At 53.7% G+C, this 19,024-nt stretch overlaps 2 protein-coding genes across 2 annotated transcripts; both read right to left on the minus strand.

Annotated features, from left to right (window-relative positions):
• Positions 1-9,941: 9,941 nt before the first annotated feature.
• LOC119403369 (uncharacterized) lies at positions 9,942-10,688 on the minus strand. Its single transcript, XM_037670311.1, has one exon. The coding sequence runs from the start codon at positions 10,686-10,688 to the stop codon at positions 9,942-9,944; it is 747 nt and encodes a 248-aa protein (XP_037526239.1).
• Positions 10,689-12,121: 1,433 nt separating this feature from the next.
• LOC119403370 (uncharacterized protein K02A2.6-like) lies at positions 12,122-13,852 on the minus strand. The gene has a single exon (XM_037670312.2). It carries the CDS (start codon positions 13,850-13,852, stop codon positions 12,122-12,124), a length of 1,731 nt encoding a protein of 576 aa, XP_037526240.2.
• Positions 13,853-19,024: the final 5,172 nt, after the last annotated feature.

Genomic DNA, 19,024 nt, shown 5'->3' on the forward strand with positions numbered 1-19,024 from the left:
CCCCATTTATCTCTTGGCCAATCTTGCCCCATAGCCACACGTTCAAACCTCTGCAAATACGCATGCAGGTCATCGCGACGCTCGTCAAATAGCGGTAGCAACTTCTGCGGATTCAGGCATGACGGGGCTGCCGACGAGGCGAGTGCTGCCTCCACAGATGGCTGACTTTGAGCACTTTCCTGAAGCTTGAGCTTAAGTTGGAGGATTTTCAGCTGCCTCTCGTCCGCTAACCGTTGTCTCTCGTCCGCTAACCGTTGCCTCTCTGCTGCTTCTTTGGCCTCTTCTCTCTCAGCTGCGCGCACATCTCTCTGCCTAACTTGCTCTCGCTCAATCCATTCGCGAAGTTCCGCCCCAGACAAGCCTAACTGAGCTGCTACAGCCGCTAACTTATCGAGATCCATGTCTCTCGTCTTGTGCTGCGTGCACACACCTGACTGGTGATTTCCGCGTTCGAGGTGTCACTGGCGGATCCTGGCAGGCTCGCCAAGTTTGTGATGGTGTAATGTGGGCCCAGGATCCGAAATAATTCAACCGGCAGTCAGGTGATTCTGTTCACATAACACAGACTTTAACACAACCGATAACTGACGATTTACACACAACACACTACAGCATTCCTTATGTACATTCTAAACGTCCTACGCGCCTCGGCACACAAACTGTCCTACTCGCCGTTATGCCTGTTGCCGCTGCGGCGAGGTCGGTCGTCACCGGTGTTCCTTGTGCAGTCAACAGTCACGCTGCCTTGACCGTGGCGAGGTGGTGGTGATGGTGGCACTGCAGGCCGGTAGGTCACCAGGCCACTGCAGTGCAGGTTAACTGCCCGTCGCCAACATGAGCCGCGGCCACCTCGTGACACCACTCGGGCCCCAGGACCTCAGGCCAGGAACAGACTAGGCTGCCGGTCTCCGTGTCAGCACCGGCCACAGAGCGGGAAACAGGCTCACCAGGTCCACATGGCTGCCGGACGCCTGGTTGAGTGACGCAGCCCGAAGCAGGAAGCCAGGCTCACCAGGTCCGCAAGGCTGCCGGACGCCTGGTTAAGCGATGTCGCGACCCAAACCGCTGACCAGCGGCTGCCGTTCCAACCGTGTCGCGTTCCAACTGCTCGAGCCGCACGCCCCGCTCGCACTTCCTTTTCGTCGTCTTCTCCTCCAAGGCGTACCGCAGAGCAGAACTGTCGTTCCCTCTTCGCCCCGTCACGGGCCACACAATCCACATCATGACACAAGCGAACTAACAAACAACCCGAACGTGAATCACCATCGCCACTACCGTAATTATCGTCAACTATTTTCAGTCTCTATCTCATAAGCAGTTCAAGACCGGAGCCAATAACATTTACACTCTCATCACGGAATCAAGCCTTAATTTTTCACCCAATGTAGTCTCCGTATACATTCTGGTATTACCATAATGCTTATTATTCTCACTAAGCTAGTACACCTTCTTTGTTTTTTTGTACCTAAACATTATTTTTAACAAACATATTGTCACGTGGTCGTGAGGTCAACGAAGGCAGCAGTCGGCGTGTCGACGATGAAACTTTTTATTTGGCCGAACTTGTGGCCTTCAAAGGAAAATCCAACTACAGCAATACACACTGTACACTGATAGCGGCGAACAGAGCGTCGGCCGTCGATAAACGGAACCGCGGCATGGCACGCCGGCATTTTCTAGATGCGGCATCGTACATTCGAGCCTTATCGCGCGTTAGTTCGAGAAAAATCTCAACTGTTCGCGTTGGCGCGCCCAAGCCTATAAGAAGATTCTAAGATAATCTCGAAGGTTTCCAGACATTAGGGCGTGACTTGCGCAAGGCGGCGAATACGCGTGCAACGAACTTGTGACATAAAAATAAAAAAAAAACAAGCGCGCGTGGCATTGTTTTCCTCTAGAAAAGCATCGTCGCGATGCTCGTAACAGATGATGGAAGGGGGAAAAAGTGCATACACAAAGTACAATGATAAAGGAAAAAGCAGTCCTAAGGTTCGCTAATGCGTAAAAAACGGCTTAAGGCGCACGACATGGAACACTACAGGTCGTGCGCGGCGCCGCTGAGAGTTCGTGATGCCGTCCGGAATGACCTCGTAGTCTAGAGCGCCGAGACGTCGAAGAATCTTGTATGGTTCTTCGGCGCGTGGCAATATCCTTCGCAACAAAGAAAAGGTGTGCTCTTTTGCTATATATTAAATAAAATTTTTCACCCGATTCTTCGCTAATTCCCCATGGTGTTCTTCAACCAACAATGTGAGTATGTGCATCATCTGTATCACCTGCAACTGTGTAAAGTGCACGCACAAAAAGATCCACGGACCACAACATTCTCGCTAGGCTCATGGTGATCGCTGTCTACATCGTGGCGATGACCGTGGCCGTTCAGCCGGGCTGCGGGGTCAACAACCGGCACCACGAAAGACGCGCGCTTCAGCTGCAACTCGGTCTTCCACCACAACTGACTCTAGACGAGCAAGGACATTAATTTGTACATTCTCATGTTGTTCGCTGTCAACAGGACCACGCCGCCGTTGGTCGGCACCGTCTCGCTCACCGGTGCCTCCCGAATTACCTTTTCTCGCGAGGAGAACATTCGTGATGGCACCGGACGGAGTCGCGTCTTTTCCGCAAGCACAAACACATTAAGGCGAAAGCCTGAGATGCGTCATCAAACGCGTAAAGTGAACGTCGTCGTCGGCGGTGTCAAGACGAGTGAGGCAAAAAATCACGGCGTTAGTGTGACATCACATTACAAAGTCACTTGGTCAAAGGTGGGCCTGGATTCTGGAGGTACTGCGAAACCACGTCAGGCACAGAAAACTTATAATGCCTCCTATTCCAGAGGCACTGTGAAGCCGCATCGGTGCAGACAGCTTTCAGGAGGAGGGGGGTCCGCACATTGAACTGAGAAGAAAAAGACAAAGAAGATGGCTTCAGCCTTCAAGACGTCTTGGGCAAATACTTTATGGGACCGTGTGTCTTTTTACACCGAACCTGTATGCGACTGTATCCTGGAATTGCTTCGTTTTATCAGCATAATAGGCAACATAAATATCCACGTAGAATCTCAATTGCAAGTTGTCTATGCGATGCACAAGTGCATAACAGTCTTACTCCACGTTGTATCCAACCCTAGAACGTTGTTTTCGGGCAGCATCGGTATGCCATTTTTCTTATTCCTACTAGCGCTCGTCAGCGTCTCGAAGCACCGAAACGTCTGTTTGGCATTAAATTTTTGGGACGTTTTGTAATCCCCTCTATGCCGACGGTCGTTCTTGCTCGGCAAAATATTAGACGCGAAGCAGCTCTTTGACTAGCCTGTGTAACGCTGTCCCTCCGTGCGTCCGTACGAACGCGCCGCAACGCGCTCCCCTCGCCGCAGGTGCTGGAGCGGTGCCAAGTAGGTCACGCCGCAGCTGAGCATTGACGTCACGCTCCCCTCGCAGTGCGTGCTGACGTCACTCTCTCCCTCGCCTGCCGCGCGCTCGCCGCAGCGCCCGCAGCTGCCGCCTCGTCCGTTCGCCCGCAACACCTGCCGCTACCGCCGCTCGCTCCGCTACTGCGACCACCGCTCTCTACACCGCCGACTCGTCGGTTCACGCGCAATAAACCTGACGCGCACCTAACGTACGCGTTGAAACATGTCTGTACATGTCACCTCTCTCGCTTCACCCTCTCCACCGCTCGCAACACTCGAGCGCACATCGAGTGTTATAGTCGCGGGAGACTTCAACGTTGACGGCAGCGGAGGAGCAGGAGAATGGCTCGTCGATTACATGCGTGACGTGCACTCACTGAAGTGCGTGTCGGCGGAACTGAAACTAGCCACCACGATAAGGGGAACGTGCATCGATCTGGTATTTGCCAACTTCGACGTCGAATGTCTGCAGGAACCTCTCAGCGTCCACTTCACCGATCACAAGGCCGTGGTAGTCAAGGCGAAACGCGCGCCAGCTCCGGTCCAGCGCCCGTGTCCACTCTGAAGAAACGACAAGACCTACATCAGCCATCGCTTCAAACGAATCTTCCAGCGCTCACCGCAGCACCCGCGTTAGCGCCGTTCAACCCGTGGCGCCACCCGTGCGCAACGCTGCTGCTTCGCATCCCATCAGGGTTCCCCTTGGTAAGATGGTGTTAATTTTTTAAAGACGACAGTCTTTCTTGGGATGCTTAAACGGAGAAATTTGGTCTGTCTTTCTGTCTGTCCTTTTAAGAGAATTTTATTTTCCGAAAGTGTTCTACATTACAGAAGACTTATTCATTTCATACAATTATGTACTCAAGACATTCATAGTATACAACAATATACATGCATATGTACAATGAACACTGTTTGTACCTGCAAACAAAATTTCAAATTTGCACAATGACATCTACGTGCAGATGTACGTACGTTTCATAGAAAGGATAACGATTTTGCATAGAACATACTATTTGCAAGTATAAGTACAAACACTGGCCCACCTTCTCAGTAAGGAAGGAAAGGCATGGACACCTTATTCTTTCTAACAATAATAAATCGTGTTGACCAGCGCTGGAGGAAAGCTTCTTCCCCCAAGATGACTAGTTCTTCGTTCAGATGTGTTAACATCAAGGCCCTTAAGCGATGCAGCAGAGGAAACATGGCCCTCTGCGGGCGTCCCCGCAGGTGTGCCAATCCCCTCCGCTTCCATAGCACAAAAGCACCAACACACATCAATAGTTCAACAAAAATGGTTCTATGGCGCGATTGCCATTGCATACTAACATGAAATATGCTGGTCACCAAGCGCCAGAAAGTGCGTGCCACAGGACATTCGTGGAGAACATGATTTAGTGTTTCCGTCCGGCCACATTGCGGGCATGAGGCGGAGGGCGCCACACCCCACGCCGCAAGGCGGTCGGCCGTTGGTAACGCCTGCCATTCTCTTAGCCAGGTGAAGTCTCGGACTTCAGCTGGAAGGGACGTGGTTATCATGGACCTACGCCTTCTTCTGCGGCACTTCCTGCGCTGGTCATCGTCTAAGCTTTTCAGGGCAATGTATTCACAGATTTCTGTGGGAGTCATTTCATTCAATTCACAGTCTGGCAAGTTATCTTGCAATAGATGCAACGATTTCACAACGTACGTATAATACGCCGGTGGCTGCTCCGCCGCCGGTCCCGTCTCGTCTGCTAATCCAAAGAATCGTCGCGAAGTTCCCAGCAGATACTTTGTAAGCTCACGGCCACGGTAAGTCACATCTGAGATGAGTTCCCATGTGCTTCTCAGGGCTAACACGCGACACATAATCTCAAAGTCGGGAATGCTGAAACCCCCCATTTTTGTCGGCAGGCGAACCAGGGCTCTGGCAACGCTTTCTGCATTACCATCCCAAAAGAAGGAGCCACATGCAGTGGCTACCCTCTGCAAAACTCGTCGAGGTGGACGTGCAATTTTGGCTACATAGAAGAGGGACGCTGTTATGCTGGTCTTGATGAGGTATGCTCGTTCACTAAAGGGTAAGTGAAAAGACCTGGCAATCTCAATTCGCTTATCTACTTTGCGCTTAATTTCATTCCAGGTAGTACGGGCTACTTCACCCGAAGCAAGGAAGGTGACTCCCAGGACTTTTACTCCATCTACCCAGTGGACCCCATCGGGAAACTCTTCGGTGAACGTTCCGAAGCGCATTGCCTTACTTTTATCTGGATTGAGGCGCGCACCAGACAGGCGACTGTAGGTGTGGAAGAGTTGCAGAAATGCCCTGTAGCTGTCAATATTTCTAATAAAGAGTGAAACATCATCAGCATAAGCTGCCACTTTCACCTCTCCATGACCCGGGAGAGGGAATCCTCGTATTAATTTGCATCTGTTGATCTGTTCCAGCAGTGGTTCTAGACAGAGTACAAAAAGAAGTGCGGAGAGGGGGCAACCTTGTCGTATACCTCGGCTCACGGCGATGGGCTCAGTTGTGTGACCATTGACTACAAGGCAAGCTTCCAGGTCGGTATAGAGTAGACGAAGAACTTCTACTAAGCGTGTTGGAAAACCAAAGCATTCCAACACTGCAAAAAGATAATTTCGCTCAACCCTGTCGAACGCTTTTTCCTGATCTAGGGAGACGAATACGCCAGACACTTGTGTTCTCGTAGCAAACGTGAACAAATCACGGGTCAAAGCAAGTGAAGAAAAAATCGTACGACCTGGAACACAGCATGTTTGTACATTGCTGATTATTTCAGGAAGAACAGTTGTTATACGATGCGCTAGAATAGCAGCTAATATTTTATAGTCAGAGTTCAATAAGGAAATGGGTCTCCATGCCTTTGGGTCGGACGGCTCACCACCGCTCTTTAGAAGGAATATGACTCTGCTCTGTCGAAACGTTTCTGGTCTAATCCCATCAGCAAGAAGCATGTTAAGCATCGACAATAGGTGGTCATGTATTACACCAAAGAACGTCTTGTAAAAAATGAGTGGTAGCCCATCAGGGCCAGCTGCGGCAGAGGCGTTCATTTGCTGAAGCACAAGGCGTAGTTCTTCAAGTGTTACCGGACAGCATAAACTATCGCGGTACTCTTCTGGTATACAAGAGATTCCCGAACAGAACTCGCGGATAGCTATGCTGTGGTCCTCTGTGCTTGGGTCCTCTGCGGTGAACAAGTTCGAAAAATGAGCTTTAAAAACGGTCATTATGTCTTCTGCTCGATCAGACTGTGCACCACTAGGCAGCTCAACGAACGGAACTTGTGCTCGTTCTTCTAGGGAGCCGTGGCGGACCCTCCGAAGGACAGCGGGATCTGTAATAGGCCTACCGTTGACATACGACTGCGCTGCAGTACGTGAGCTCAGGCGGAGCAAGAGTTCGTAACGCGCCTTCAACTGATTCAAATAATCTTGCATTGTGAACGTAAGCGTTTCGCCTCTTTGCACAATACGAGCTTTTCGAAGTGTGTCATTTATCTCATTCGTTAAGCGCGTTTTTCTCTCACGGCCTGCCTTAATTAGTTCAGCTCGCCAGCCGTCCTTCAAAGTATCCCAGTCACATGGTGCTGGTGAGCAATCACACACACGTTCCAGTGTAATGCGTAAGACTGCTACACTCTCTGGATCATGTACAAGCGTTGTATCCATTTTCCATTGGTTCATAAGTGAGGCTGGCTGATGAAAACGCAACTTCACTGACACTGGGTAATGATCAGTGATGCGCGGTACATCTGGCGGAAAATTTAAAACTTCACAACTAATGACATGGGCGGCTAATACTTCGGGGAAGTAAAAGCGGTCCAGTCGGCTCATATTGGAACCTCGTTGCCACGTTGCAATAAACTCATCTCCATGCGTATCGACCCATGCGTCTCTGAGCTTGAAGTTGCGAATAAGCTGTTTCAGTGCACGGGCTCCGCTGTATGGCCTACCCTGTCTGCGTCCACTTACATCTCTGTATGGATCCTCGACACAGTTAAAATCCCCTACCAAAAAGGTGGGATAATTGTCGAACAGAAACGTATCAAGGGAATGAAAAAACTCGGCGGTATTCGACCGCTGAGCCGGAGCGTAGATTACGAGTGCTCTTACACGCCGGCCATGAAGATTGAAGTCCACAGCTAGTGTGCGACCATCAAAGCCAAAATGACAATGAGCTCCTCGTCGAAAAACTGGCGTAAGAAATACCACTCCGACTCCACACATAAAGGAATCTGTTAGAGAAAAAAAGGCCTCAACACCAAAACGGGAGCAAAAGGATTGAACGTCATATGGAGATCTGAAATTACTTTCTTGAAGAAAAAGAATGTCTGCACGCCGTGCTCTTGCAAAGTTTATAACTTCCCGCTGCTTGTCTAGGTTCCGAAAACCCCTAACATTTAAAGAGATAAAATGTACCGTAGCCATTGTTGGGTTAGCATAGGCGGATACTCAGGAACCAATGAAAAATAGGGGTGAAAAATGTCTGAGCCTTGATGTCTACGGGGGTGTATGCTCTGACTGCGCCAGAGCGTTAGAAAGTTTTTGTGGCTTACTCTCTAATACGCCTTCAGAATCCGTTGACGATGGGTGGACGCGCTTCACGGCCTGTCTCTCGACGTCCATGGCGCAGTCTCCGGAACTCGCTGCGGCGGCAGGGCCCGTGATTTTGTGAAGAGGGTTCGAGAGGTTCATCCTACGGGTCTGGGCAGTGAGTCCGCCCGCTCGGGAGTTGATCTTCTCTAGGCCGGTGAAGGGGGCGTCAGTCCGTGTCGCTGCTCTTGTGCCACGTCCCATGGATGACCGTGGTGCATCAGCGCTACCTGTAGAACTCCCAGCGTCGGAGCTGGTGTCCTCGTGTCCCCCGCTGGGAAGTGCAGCCGTGGCCCCGGGTCTCGGAGAGCTGAGGTCCCCACATGTCTCCGACGATGTATCCTCTTCTGTCTCGCGCTGAGTCTGGTGTGCTGTTGACTTCGCCCCCGAATGGTGAGGAAGATCTGCGATGTCCCCCTGCGATTCGGCATCTGATGCCACGGCTTCATTGCTGGCCTCCTCCAAAGGTGCCTGTTCCCCGTGGGAGCCCATTGGTGTTGACAAGGAGTCTATGCCTTCCTGCTCTCCTGCCGCCGCCGCTGCGAAGGACCTCGGACGGACGCAGTCAACGGTGGCGTGGTTCCCCCCGCACCTACGGCAGGGCTCCGTACATCCATCCGTGGTGTGGCCAAAGACGCCGCACCGTGTGCACCTAGGGGTAGCGCAGTCTTTCCCGATGTGTCCAGCCAGGCGGCACCTTGAGCACACCTTTTTCACGCCCCGGTAATCGCACATTACCGTGTGGCCTTGGACGGACAGGAAATTCGGAATGGGCTTCTTCATCTCCACACGAGCCACTCGGATGCCTGTACCCACTCCCGGGCGTCCCTTGAAGGCTGGCTCATGGACTTGTTGTACGTTCCCGTAGGCCGAGAGCGCTGACGCAAGGGCTGCGTCTCCGACCCACAGTGGCACTCGGAAGACTGACACGTGGACAATTTCGGGACCAATGCTGACAAGGGGCACCGATTCGCCATTCAGTAGAATAGCGCCCCGGCTCTTCAGTTTCGTGGCTGCGTTCTCACTTGAGGCGGCAGCGCTAAACTTTACTCCTCCCATATGCTGGAGGGACTTGATACCGGCAGGTCCGGTCACTGCTTCAAGCGCGTCGATGACGTCATCAACAGTGCTGCCCTCAGGCGCATTGAGGATGAAACAGTGCGCCTTGGGCGGAGGTGCGGCAAAGGCCATCAGAAGCCAGGGCCGAGCCCTGGCACCCACGGCGAAACGCTGTGGAGCCCGGGCGGTAGATCTGGGCGAACTCCTAGACGGGGCCGGGGGGCTGTATCCAGGGGGTCCTCCACGAAGCCTGAAGTAACTGGTCGCAGAGGGGCAGAGTCACGGCCTCGGTGTCCTTCTCTCTTTCTGTTTGTCGCCACGTCACTCGATTCAGCTACTCGGCCAAAGTTGAACCACTTGCCCAAGGGCCAGCCATCTTGAACGGCTGACTAGGTTCATACTTGTGTACATTGTCGATCAAAAAGCAAACATTACGCATATCTGAGGCGCAACATCACTAGGTAAGCATTACGTGGTGTTTTCCTTTAATAGAAAATGCATACATACGTATATCTAAAGACCCTAGTTTCTTAAGCTGCGCTGAAACTTGCCTTCCTTCGTGCCCTCTGCACGAGCTCATTGTTGTGTTTCGGTTTCGGTTCTGTATTGCACTGTACGTATGCATGGGCGCCGCTCTGGCATTCCTGTTTTACCCAGGCGACGTGTAAAATAAAAGAGTGTGTGGAGAGTGAAAAGAACACACCGGGGCCGTGGGTGGCTGGGCCAAGACAAAAACTTTATTGCGATAGTGCGGTTTAATGCAGCGTTGTGCGAGAGGGGTTAAGGGGAAGGGAAGGGGAAGAAGCAGTGGTGATAACGGCGGCTTCGGCTGGCGTGACGTCACGGATACATCATTCCGCTCCCCCTACGGTGAGTAACGGTCTGGGGGTTTGCGTTGCCGGCCCGAGCGACGCAACACCGGAGTTGAGGGGCTCCCGGCGATCTCGCTCCTTGTTGGCGCTCGCCTCGGTGTTCCTCCTGCTGGGGCCCCGCCGGCCGTTTCGAGGCACCGAGAGTCGCCGGCTTCTCCCTGGTCACGCTCCAACTCCCGTGGCTTCACCTGGTCGCTGTGGCGCCGAATGGTTTCCCCCTCCGGACCATCGGCATTCACCAGGCGGGCTCCGTCTGTCGATGTAATGCTGGCTGGAGTCGACGGCTCGCCTCGCCCAAAGTTCCTCACCCAGACTGGCTCCCCGGGCTGCCACCCATCGAGGGGGGGACGGTCAACTGGTGAGGGCGGAATGGACACTGCGTTGTCCAGCCTGGAGCGAAGATCGTAGCCCATTAGGAGTTGCGCTGGTGTCCGGCCCCCGGCCTGCGGCGTCCTGCGGTACCTGTGCAAAATCCTAGCCAGGCGGGTTTTCAGTGACCCTTGTACATTCTTCTTCAATGAATACTTAACAGTCCGAACCGCCCGCTCCGCGAGCCCATTGGACTGGGGGTGATACGGTGCTGTTCGGAGGTGTACTATGTTATTCAGCTTCGTGAAGGTGTTAAATTCCGAACTCGTAAACTGTGGGCCATTATCGGATACCAGCGTCCGGGGCAACCCGAATGTACTGAACAAGGTGTGCAGAGCCTCTATGGTGGCGTGTGTGGTGGAACTCTTCATGGGTATCGCTTCTACCACTTACTATGTGAATCCACCACAATCAGTAGCATGTGACCATCGATCGGCCCCGCAAAATCGATACGCAGCCTCGACCAACGCTCATCCGTTTCCGGCCACGCAACAGGGGGTTTCTTTGGGGGCATAGGGGCAGCTTGGATGCAACTGGTGCAGGACTTAACCATGTGCTCAATGTCATTATCGATCCGGGGGTACCACATCAAGGAGCGCCCTAGCCGCTTCATTGAGCAAATCCCTTGATGAGTATCATGCGGCAGACGAAACATTACTGCTCGGGCACTCTTAGGGATGATCACTCGATGGCCCCAATAGAGAAGCCCATAACTCCCCGTTATCTCAGCTTTCCGGTTGAAGTATGGCATCAAGTGCTGGTCCTTAGGCCCCAAATTTCTTGGCCATCCCTCCTGCACCCATTTTTGCACCTTTGCTAAATCGTCATCAAGCTCCGTGAGAGTGCCCAGTTGCTTCGCAGACATGACACCATCATTGAGGGTCTCCGTGAGCAGCACATACTCACCGTCCACAGTTTCTTCCTGCGTCTCTGGCTGGGAAGTTGCTGACGTGGGGAGTCGGCTGAGGGCATCGGCTGGAATGTTGTTTTTCCCGGGCTGGTGTTTGATGACGTAATTGCACGCGCTCAGCAGCAGGGCCCATCGCTGGATTCGCGCCGCGGCCATCACGGGCACTGGCCTGTCTGGGTGAAAAAGTCCAACAAGCGGCTTATGGTCAGTCATCAATGTGAAAGTATTGCCGAGCAAGTATTGCCGGAATTTCGACGCACCAAACACAAGTGCCAAGGCTTCACGCTCCAGCTGCGAGTAATTTTTCTCAGCTCCAGTCAATAACCGAGAGCGGAACCCTATGGGCCGAAGTACCTCGCCCCCGACATCGTGTGAAAGCACTGCGCCGATTCCGTCCGGGGAGGCATCGCATTCCAGGACTAGCGGCTTGTGTGGGTCAAAATGCGCCAGAAAGTCTGCGGACTTCAGAAGGTCATTCACACTGCTGAATGACTGCTGTTGAGCGGTACCCCACTTCCACTTAGCTTCCTTCCGGAGTAGTTGATATAGGGGTGCCATGGCGGTCGATGCATTGGGAAGAAACTTGTGGTAGTACGTTACCATGCCGAGGTAGGACCTTAATTCTGCGGAATTCCGTGGTGCCTGAACCTTAAGGATGGCGTCTATGTTTTCCGTCTTTGGTTGAAGACCTCGAGCGCCGATTCGATGCCCCAAAAAATCCACCTCTGGTTGGCGGAACTTGCACTTGTCTGCGTTCAGGCGCACGCCGTATTCCCGGAAACGCTTGAATACTTCGTGCAGGGTGGTGCAGTCATTGCGTTTCTCTGCCACGATGACATCGTCTAGGTAGACCTGAACACCCGGAAGTCCCTGCAAAATGGTCTCCATACGCCGTTAGAACACGGCCGGCGCGGACGCCACTCCAATAGGCAGGCGAGTAAAGCTGAACAGTCCCTTATGCGTGTTTATGGTCGTGAGTTGCATGGCTTCCTCATCCAACGGAAGCTGGTTGTATGCCTCCCGCAAGTCTATCGTGGTAAAAACTTCACCGCCATTTAATGTAGCCAGGATATCCTCCACCCGTGGCAACGGATATTGCTCAGTGCGACAGGCTTTGTTGACCGTTAGCTTAAAATCGCCGCAAAGGCGGATGCAGCTATTCCGTTTCTCTACCGGTAACACTGGCGCCGCCCGCTCCGCATGAGGCACCGGTACAATAATACCCGCGCCCGAAAGGCGGTCCAGTTCCGCGTCGACCTTTGGCCGAAAAGAATACGGAACTTCGCGTGCTTTCCAAAATTTCGGCACCACGTTTTCTCGCGTCTCGAAGTGTACCGGTGGCCCTTTTATGAGCCCTAAACCTGGCGCGAACACATCAGCGAATTCTGCTAGCAACTGGTCCACGTTAACGTCGTCAGCACCGAGTAACGGCAGTTGCTCACCTGACGTGTTCACGTTCATGACCGGTGCCTCGAGCATGTGGAACGCTTGAATCAGGTCGCGTCCACAGAGGTTTGGGCCGGAGCAACCAAGGACTTGCAGAGATCCAGCCGTCGACCTGTTTCCGCACGAAACCTTGAGCTGAAGTTGTCCCCGCACTGGAAGCCGTCCCAGGAAGCAGGTGAGTTTCAATGGCGAACAACGCAGCTTCGGCCACACTGTTTTGTTCCGCTCATATGTGGGCCACGTGATGACCGAAACCGGCGAGCCTGTGTCGACCTGCATGTTCACTGGAACCCCACCACAATCCAAGGTGCGCACGATGGGTTGCGTAATGCCGACGTGGCCGATGTGACTGTCTGCTGCCTCCAGCGCGAACATGCCGTCCGTGCCAGTGTCTTCCTCCCGCGACAAGGCGTGTACTTGGAGTTCTGGTGCTACCACCCCGAACCCACTCTCACGGCGGCAACAGGCTCGAGCGATATGACCTCGTTGTTTGCACTTGAAGCATGACGCCGAGCGGAAGCGGCAATCCTCGGGTCCGTGCCCTTTTTCTCCGCAGCGGTAGCACGCAACAATCTGTGGCCGGCTTCGTGGGCGATAGGACTGGCCTCCCAGCGCATGCACACTTGCCTCAGCGGTGGGGCTTACTATCTCTTGCGCGTTGGCCTCGGCCATTTCGGTAGATATCGCAATTTCTTCCGCTTCGCTCCTCGTCAGCTGTGGTTTCGCGAGTAGCTGCCGACGCACTCCGAGGTTGTGCAGACCACACACGATGCGATCTCTTAGCATTCTGTCCAACGAAGCACCAAAATTGCAGGTGTCCGCTATCTGTCGAATCGCCACGATAAAATCCTTGACCTGTTCGCCGGGCAGCTGATTGCGGGTGAAGAACTTATAAGACTGTGCTATCTCGTTCGGTTGCGGCGAGAAGTGCTGCTTAAGCAAGGCTATCACTTGTGGGTACGACAGTTCATTCACCTTATCCGGAGCACAACGTCCGCTCAGTACGTCGACGGTGTGGGTGGACAGTGCAGTCACCAGCAGCGGCCGCTTCTTGTTGTCTTCCGTGATGCCATTACCCTCAAAGAAGGCTTCCAGCCGAACCTGGTACGCGGGCCACTTGTCGCTCGTCTCGTCGAACAGCGGTGGGCTGGCGTATCCTCCCGTGGGTGCGGCGGTCATGGCGGACGTAGTTGACGCCCCGCTTTATTTCATCCTCGTCGCCATTGAAAAGAACACACCGGGGCCGTGGGTGGCTGGGCCAAGACAAAAACTTTATTGCGATAGCGCGGTTTAATGCAGCGTTGTGCGAGAGGGGTTAAGGGGAAGGGAAGGGGAAGAAGCAGTGGTGATAACGGCGGCTTCGGCTGGCGTGACGTCACGGATACATCAGAGAGTATTCGTTGAGTGCGGACGTTTCTTCTGCTTCAGCGCTTCGCGCCAAACCGCGTGTTCGGGCTGGCTGGCGCCCCCGCCGGTCGCGTTGGTCACCGCCGGTCTTCGCCTGCTGCTGCGCCGGGACTACCAGCCCGCAACACAGCACTCATGTTTCCCGACGTATTGCCAGATGGCGTCCATATCTCACGCAGTGCCTCTTCTATCATCTTTAGACGACATTTGCAGCGAAGCACGCAGATACGCGGCCAATTTTTCATTCCACTGCCACCAAATTGAGCGTGACGTACATATATGAGAACCATTTTTAACACGAAAGTGTTTTATGCCGGGGTCGACCAAAATTTCCACGCCCTATTTCTGTCACGGAAATACGTCAGCAAAACGAACGCCATCAAATGGCAAAGAAAAAAACATAAGAAAAAATGTTGCAGTGGCTTAGCCCGGCTATGCCAGGATAACCTAGCGTTAGCAAAGGTTGAGCTGATCGTTCTTAGCTTTCCTGATTGTCTAGGATTAGCTTGATTATCATGCTGCTCCAATGACACACACATGATATACATATTATGTGGCACATGTATATTTATTTTGCCAGGCAACTACTTCGGGATCCGATGAGATAAGCTTCTCCGCTCTTCTGTGCCGTTGAGCAGCATTTGCGCTCCTCTTCTCCATGGCTAAACCACACTGGCAAACGCAGTCAGAGGCGCTATCAAGCGGATCCAGCGCAGTGTCAGACGGCGACTGTACAGCTAAGGCGAATAGGTGTGCGCGCGCCGGCGCCAGTACGTCTGCCTCGGCTACGACGGCACTCATCTGCAAAGCGCAGACCGGCGGCAGCGAGTCCCGCGCGGCAGCGGCGAAGTGCGCGGGAGGTGACGGCTCCGATGTGCCAGCTGAGTGACATCACTGATCCTTGCGCATGCGCAGCACGGCTGTTGAGGAGCCACGTGAAACTGGCTCGGCTCGGCCAGTGTAGCTACGCTACAAAAGTTCCGTTGACAGGACTCTAACCCATGACTTGTCGGTCCGCGACGATGGCTGGCGGGCATGGAGCCCACTGAGCTACCGCCAAACACATAACGGAGGCTACATGAACGCGCCTTTTATCTTTCACGATTTACTCTCACAGTTCTCTTGCGTGGATGGATGGATCGATGGATGCTATGAGCGTCCCCTTTATAACGGGGTGGTCACATGTGTGCCACGAGGCTCGAAAAAAAAATCACAACATATCCACGGAGTGAATGATGATGAGTGGGCGAAGCTGCGGAAGTTCATCTGTAAACCGTGAATTTTCCATGAGTTCTGCCCAGTACATCATCACCGACGTGAGATCGGGCGCGTTTATACTAAAGGTTCGATGAGAGTTATGACGACTTGCAGCACACTAATTTTACATGTACGCTGTGAATTTTCATTGTTTAGAAAACCATTGGCTTAGAAAACATCTGGCGTCTTTCGTTAAGCAGCTGGCGTCTTTTCGTTTTGTTTTAAACATCTGGCGTCTTTTCGTGTGGCTTTTAGAAAACATCTGGCGTCTTTCGTTGGTTTATTTGATCAATCAACGGCGTTTTGAACAAAATTTTGATTGTTTAATCACGCACAGGAGAAATCTCACCAGGCACTACCTTGGAGGTAAACAGTGGCTGCTAATGGGAATGAGAGACAGAAGAAGTCGGCTTTTAGCTAACACTTACACTTCTACTTCTACTAACGTTTCCTACTGGAACATGCCAATTGCTGCTAATGGGGAATGAGAGACAGAAGAATTCGGCTTTTAGTTAACGCGCACGCTGCGAATTTTTTATTGTTCAACAACGCACAGCAGAAATCTCCAACAGGCACCACCTTGGAGGTCAAGATCTGGCACTAGCATTAAGACTGGTTACATACTAAGACGGGGACGAACGGGTACCACCTTAAGGAGCTTCGTATTAATTGTTTCTTTGTTGCAGGACCCTTTGCCACCAGAACCTCAGTTTTTTTTCCAGCAAGTACCCGCGCGAGGGCGGCACGCGGGTTGCGATCATGCCGCCACCGAAGGAACACTTCTTCGACGTTCGTACTCCGCCGGGGACGTCGGTGGACGAAGTAATCGATGCCTTCGAAGGCCTGGTCGGCATTCAGAAAATATACAGTGTCCAGCACCATGGAGGCTTTGAGTTTCAAGTCGGCGTCAACTCTGTTGCAGCAGTCCAAACTTTATTGGAAACCGGTGGTCTTCGCCTCGGAACCAGAACAGTCCCCCTAGTACCGGTGGCACGACAGGTGGCAAGTGTCACTTGTCTGTACCTGCCCTGTTACGTACCAGACAACGAGGTCGTCACAGGTCTGAAGTCTTACGGAACCACGTTGAGAATCGAGGAGGCCCGATACAAGGACCGTCCCAGCATCCGCACAGGAACAAGGTACATTAAAATGGACATGCGACTGGAAAACCCACTTCCGAATTTCGCGCGAGTTGGGGGTCATCGTGCGACTTTCGAGTACCGCGGCGTACGTCGTCTTTGCCGCCGCTGCAACCAGGAGGGCCACTTCAAGGCGCAATGCGACACCCCGCACTGCGCCAGGTGCGGCGTCTTCGGGCACCGCACAGATACCTGCACCGAACCGTGCCGACGCTGTGGCGGCGTTCACGCGAGCGTCGACTGTACCGCGAGGAAGTCGTACAGCATGGCGGGAGCAATGGACGTTGACGAATTCCCGGCACTGGGTACGGCGACCGCTGCAGGGCAGACGCAAAGGCGTATGACTACCCTGCGCCCGGCGAAACGAGCGAAGCCAAACGAGGACGGCCCGGAACCGCAAGTTATCCCTGAAAAAAACGCTCGCGCAAGCCGCGGCCATTACGGCACCAACGGCACCGGCGCAGCAGCTGGAAGGCAGACAGACAGATGCGCCGACGCCAGCGAGCATGCGCAGCGGCGAGAGGCAGGAGGAGGAAGGCAGCCATGGCCATGCTAAGCCCAACCAAGATGCCGCCGCCACCGAGGCAGAGAGGGCCGCAGAGAGCGGCGAGGGAGAGAAGCGCGGTGTACACGGCGCACGAAGCGCGAGCGGCGACGACCAAGGAGAAGACGACGCCGCCAGCGCAGTCAGTTGGGCCAGCGTTGACGAAATGGCCGCCGAGGAGAGCTGCCACGAGGACGGTCAAGGCGTCGGGAAGGAAGACCGCCCCGAGGCGCGCAAAGGGTCACAGGGAGAGCGGAAGCTGAGCCTTAAGGAGAGGACGGGGCCGACAGCCAGTACCGCTGCGCACAGCCCTTGGTGGAACAAGACAGGAGACGACGACAAGCCGCGCGGCCGGTAGGCCGCGCAGCCCACAAACGACCAGTCCGTCAGCGGCCCATTCGAGCAAGAGAAGTCCAGAAAAGCGCCAGGAGAAGGAGACGCGCCGAAACCCACCGAACCGCCCATTTCCAGTCAGAAGCAACCACGGCCCGAGCCGGCGCCGCAACATGGCGGCGCCGCGCAGCAGCATAGCCGGGAGGGAGCTCAACATGGCGTCCAACATGGCGAAGCAGGAGGGAAGACAAGCCGAGGAGAGAAGACGGCGGCGGCTGTGTTGGAGACCCAGAAACCTGCGGGAACACCGTCGTCAGACGAGCTTGAGCCCGGGGAGCTCGTTATCGACGAGCGCGCACAGACATCTCCAGAGTCCCCGAAACATACTCAGCAGCAACCGTTGTCGATGCCGGCAGGCGTCGGCCGAGGGCGGAACAGCCGGAGCCGAGACTCTGAGGCCGCCCACGGTGGAACTCTCTTCCAGTCGCTCAGGCCCTCGGGCCCGGGCGCGCACAAGGCTGACGGGGGGCGCCCTCAACGCAGCGTCAAAAAGGTGCGACGTGACGCCGCGGGGCGCCTGCGAAGCCGCACGTCGGGCAGTGAGCACGAGGAGGCGACGTCAAAACAGCGTCTAAGCCAGCGGCCGGTGGCCGACGACATGGACACAGACAGCGACTTCTTCTGATAGGTGGGTGCGTTCCATGTTTTCCCCCACCGCCCTGTGTCTTCAAGGCTGTCCTCGCTAATGAGGCGCCGCAGACTGACTGAACATTTCCAGCAATATGCCTAAGAAACCTTCGAATAATTGTCACGCGGGGTTTCCGCCCCGGCAGAAATGTTAAGTCGCGCAATGTCTGTAAACGTCTCTAGGTCGTGCAAGAGGCGCGTGGTAACAAGGTTTAGCGCTGTCAATGCACTATGCATCATAGTTTGTGAACATGTGTCCGCCGCCCCCCCCCCGCTTTTTTTAAAATAGTACTGATGTCTTGTGCGGTTCAGATACCGGAAAAATGTACCTCATTTTCCGCGCCGTGAGTGTGCCGCTGTTTCCCGTCGGTTTCGTGCTGACAAAAGTTCTTACCGGGTGACGCGGTGCGCGTGGCATCTTACATCTGTCCTGTCAAGGCGTGCAACGTGTTTATTGCACTTTGGTATTTATCACCATTAGATATGCCATTATTTAGTTATCAAGGAGCATGAAGGGCGTCATGCGCCCACCTTTCCCAGAATGTGTCCTGTCCTATGAGTGCACAGCTGAGCAATGCTACTGCAAGCGATCTGTCAGAATTGGCACGGTAGCGTGCCCGCGATACCAAGCAACGTGAAGTCCGCGCCAAATGAGCGCCAGGTTTTTTTTTTTTCTTTTTTTTCCTTTCCTTTTTTTAAGCAGAAACAATTTGTCACACAGGGCATTGCTCAGTCGTGCACAAAGATCAATCAATTGAATTATTCTTGTGTAGCGTGAAAGTGAAAATGTCATGTATCCCACGTGTCATGCGCCGGAGCGGTCGCCTGCCTTTTAGGTGGTGACGATAGGCAGTTGGCCGATTCTGCTGCGCACAAGTTTGTGCATTTCGCAGTGCAAGCTGTATTTGACTGTGCCATAAGGTTAACGTCATGTTAGCAGCGATGGAGTGGACGAGTTCCCGATACCGGGCATGCGTTTTAATT

This window comes from Rhipicephalus sanguineus, chromosome 8 (genome assembly GCF_013339695.2).
Source record: "Rhipicephalus sanguineus isolate Rsan-2018 chromosome 8, BIME_Rsan_1.4, whole genome shotgun sequence".
Taxonomy (NCBI): Eukaryota; Metazoa; Arthropoda; class Arachnida; order Ixodida; family Ixodidae; genus Rhipicephalus; species Rhipicephalus sanguineus.

Bases quoted from the DNA above. Each gene is read 5' to 3' on its own strand.
- LOC119403369 (XM_037670311.1), bottom strand. From the start codon at position 10,688: ATGAAGAGTTCCACCACACACGCCACCATAGAGGCTCTGCACACCTTG.
- LOC119403370 (XM_037670312.2), bottom strand. From the start codon at position 13,852: ATGACCGCCGCACCCACGGGAGGATACGCCAGCCCACCGCTGTTCGAC.